The following is a 3,360-nucleotide window of genomic DNA, read 5'->3' as shown; positions in this document are numbered from 1 at the left end:
AAGTAAATCAATGTAAACAAAGCCAATAATGGAAACACCTTATAAGGAATTTGAGAAATTAATATTTAGGGCTTATGTGACGGCTATAGGAATTTGCCGCTCTTTCTAGTCCAGGCTGGCCAATGGGCCAGACCAGTCCAATGCGAGACTGAGTCTCATATTGAACGTCATCTACTCTCAATGTATTGCCATGGAGGGGTGTAATGGTTAGAATTCTCTGCGGTCAAAACCCAGGTACTTAAGAAAGTTAATTGGCTTCCCACTATTGATTCATATAAAAAATAAATATTTTTTTCTTTTGACGTTTTTTTTTTGTTTTGTTTTCCCTGCTGCGTGAAAGAGAGGCAAACATTTATGGACGCACATCCGAGAATTTTCTCTGACAGATGACAGCCGCAAGAAAGAAAAAGAGGAGAGAAAATTCAAAGCATGTCCAGGCCGTGCTTGTTCCCTTACCCAAAGGCAAGCTATATTATCTTAAAATCAACGGCAAACTTCTAGAGACACAAGAACAGTGGGTCCGACGTCACTAAGGATGACTAAAACAGGAACAATGCTATGCTGCACCACTGCTAAATTTTGCATCCAGCATGGCAGGAGGGAATTGGTGCAAGTTACGATGCTCGACTATTATATCAGCACCATGTCAGATGAGGAATGAAATGGTGAATGTAGTGCTGCTGCATAGCTTGTTTCGTGATGTGGCCGACTGTATTGCAAGCAGAGTCTTCAAAGTCATCTTTCACTCCCTCCCACCCAAAAAAAAAGAGTTCCAAAATTCCAGTCGCCAACCATATTGCCAGCAAAGACTTCTAGTCATTCATGTATCAAAAAAAAAAAAAAAAAAAACACTTCTAGTATTGGCGGATTCTCTCCCAATTTTCCAAGCATTTATGATAGATGAAGTGGGTAGGCAAGGGAAACCAATGGCACTTCTATGTTATTAATATCATAACCAGAGGAGGAATCTCTCTGTAGAAGGCGAGTAAAGTTATACCCTAGCCATGTTTCAAAAGAACATGTTCTTCTTTCTCATCCTCATACTCACAACAGCATCAGCAAAAGATGCCGATTTTTCTTACAATGGATTTGGTGCTGCCAAACTGCGGCTAGATGGCATTGCAGATATCGCACCCAATGGCCTCCTAAGACTCACTGGCACTAGACAGCAAGCCAAGGGCCACGCCTTTCTCCCAACTCCACTTCGTTTTAAGAACTCGACAACTGGTAAAGCTCTCTCCTTCTCAACTTCTTTCATCTTTGCAATCATCCCAAAGTACCAAGACTTGTTTGGCCATGGAATAGCCTTCGTTCTTGCACAATCGGTAGATCTGTCTTATGCCTTACCCAGTCAATTCCTGGGACTCTTCAATTCAAGCAATTCATATTCTTCAAACCAAATTGTGGCCATCGAGTTCGATACAAACATGAACCCTGATGTTGACGATATCGACAATAATCATGTTGGAATTGATGTTAACAGTCCAAAGTCCATAAACTCTTCGCATGCAGCTTATTTCACTAATGACAATCGAGGTAGGTTCGAGAACCTGAGCCTTGCGAGTGGCAGACCAATACAAGCCTGGATAGAATACAGTCACTTGGATGGACTGCTTAGTGTAACGTTAGCACCCATTGATGTAGCCAAACCAGGTGTTCCACGCTTGTCTTCATATGTGAATCTCTCTTCTTTGATCTCAGACTATATGTATGTCGGATTTTCTTCTTCGGTAGGCACATTTACAACATCTCATTACATTCTGGGTTGGAGCTTTAAGTTGAATGGAAGGGCCCAAGCGCTAGATCTCTCACGTCTTCCATCCCTCCCTCGCACAGGGTCTAAATCGCGCTTAGAGTCTTGGAAGATTGGGTTGCCAATAATCTTGGCAATACTCTTGTTGTTAATAATCGTAATTGGCATAACCCTTCTTGTGAATAGTAGGATTAAATTCAGAGAGGTGTTTGAAGATTGGGAGTTGGAATATGGACCGCAGAGGTTCTGCTTCAAGGACCTATTCTTGGCCACCAAGGGCTTCAGAGACCAACATCTCTTGGGAGCTGGAGGTTTTGGTAAGGTCTACAGTGGTGTGCTGCCAAACACTGGCATCCAAGTTGCAGTTAAGCAGGTCTCGCACGAATCAAGACAAGGTATGAGAGAGTTCATCGCAGAGATTGTTAGCATCGGCCGCTTGCGTCACCGGAACTTGGTACAGCTCCTTGGTTATTGCAGGAGAAAAGGGGAGCTCTTGTTAGTCTATGAATTCATGCCCAATGGTAGTTTGGACCAGCACCTATTTAACCAACCCAAGTTGATGCTCAGTTGGGGACAAAGATTTCAAATAATCAAAGGTGTAGCTTCCGCGCTTTATTATTTGCACGAAGGATGGGAGAAGGTGGTTGTTCACAGAGATATCAAAGCCAGCAACATCCTGCTAGATGATCAGATGAATGGAAGACTAGGTGATTTTGGCCTGGCAAGACTATATGATCACGGAACCGATCCCCATACTACACATGTAGTTGGAACTCTGGGTTACCTTGCACCGGAGCTCGCCAAGACAGGCAAGGCAACTACAAGCACAGATGTGTTTGCCTTTGGTGGATTTTTGCTTGAGGTGGCTTGTGGAAGAAGGCCAATAGAGACAAGAGCATCAGAACAAGAGATAGTGTTGGTAGATAAAGTTCTGGAGTGCTGGAAGGCAGGGACTATTGTGGAGGTAAGGGATCCCAACTTGGGGAATGAATATATTGCCGAAGAGATGGAGATGGTGCTAAAGCTTGGCCTCCTTTGCTCACACCCTGACTCCAGTTCTAGGCCTCCTATGCGGCTGGTGATGCGAATACTGGAACGCGAGGCTCCCCTTCCTGGGATGACTGGAGATGGTTGGCAAGCCGAAATTTCAGCTATTGGGAAGGAAGGCTTTGATGATATTGGCATGTCAGATAGTTCGCTGCTTAACATGTTAGCCTGCTCGGCATCAACCACGGAATCTGCTCCCTTGACAGGCCGTTGATAGTGGTCAGTGTTTGTAAAAGTATTGCTTAAAATATACCGAGCTTCATGTTATGAATGGTATAAATGCTTTTTGCTGCAGTGTGGTTGTGAAAGATATGAGATCCCTCTTTCTTTCTCGTTTTCTTTTCTTGGTTTTGCTACTCTTTTTGTGTCACGCCAAAATCCATCACCTGAATCAACCATATAAGAGGGCCACATGAATGCTCAAATAAGGACCTAGAGATCCTACAAGGCCTAAGATGAACCATTTCTAATAACTTCAAAAATTTAGATCAATAGTTAATAATCAAATAATCCAACTAAATAGAACCACTATAATAAAATAATCAACTTGTTCAATTACA

The 3,360-nt window shown here is 43.0% G+C and overlaps 1 protein-coding gene across 1 annotated transcript; it reads left to right on the top strand.

Moving 5' to 3' along the window:
* The first annotated feature begins 754 nt into the window (after nt 1–754).
* Nucleotides 755–3,132, top strand: LOC103707646 (L-type lectin-domain containing receptor kinase SIT2-like). The gene has a single exon (XM_008792220.4). It carries the CDS (start codon nt 1,005–1,007, stop codon nt 3,012–3,014), a length of 2,010 nt encoding a protein of 669 aa, XP_008790442.2. The 5' UTR covers nt 755–1,004; the 3' UTR covers nt 3,015–3,132.
* Nucleotides 3,133–3,360: the final 228 nt, after the last annotated feature.

The sequence above is a fragment of the Phoenix dactylifera genome, unplaced genomic scaffold (genome assembly GCF_009389715.1).
Source record: "Phoenix dactylifera cultivar Barhee BC4 unplaced genomic scaffold, palm_55x_up_171113_PBpolish2nd_filt_p 002724F, whole genome shotgun sequence".
Taxonomy (NCBI): Eukaryota; Viridiplantae; Streptophyta; class Magnoliopsida; order Arecales; family Arecaceae; genus Phoenix; species Phoenix dactylifera.
The sequence above is the reverse complement of the archived record's forward strand: the minus strand, read 5'-3'. Positions and strand labels throughout refer to the sequence as shown.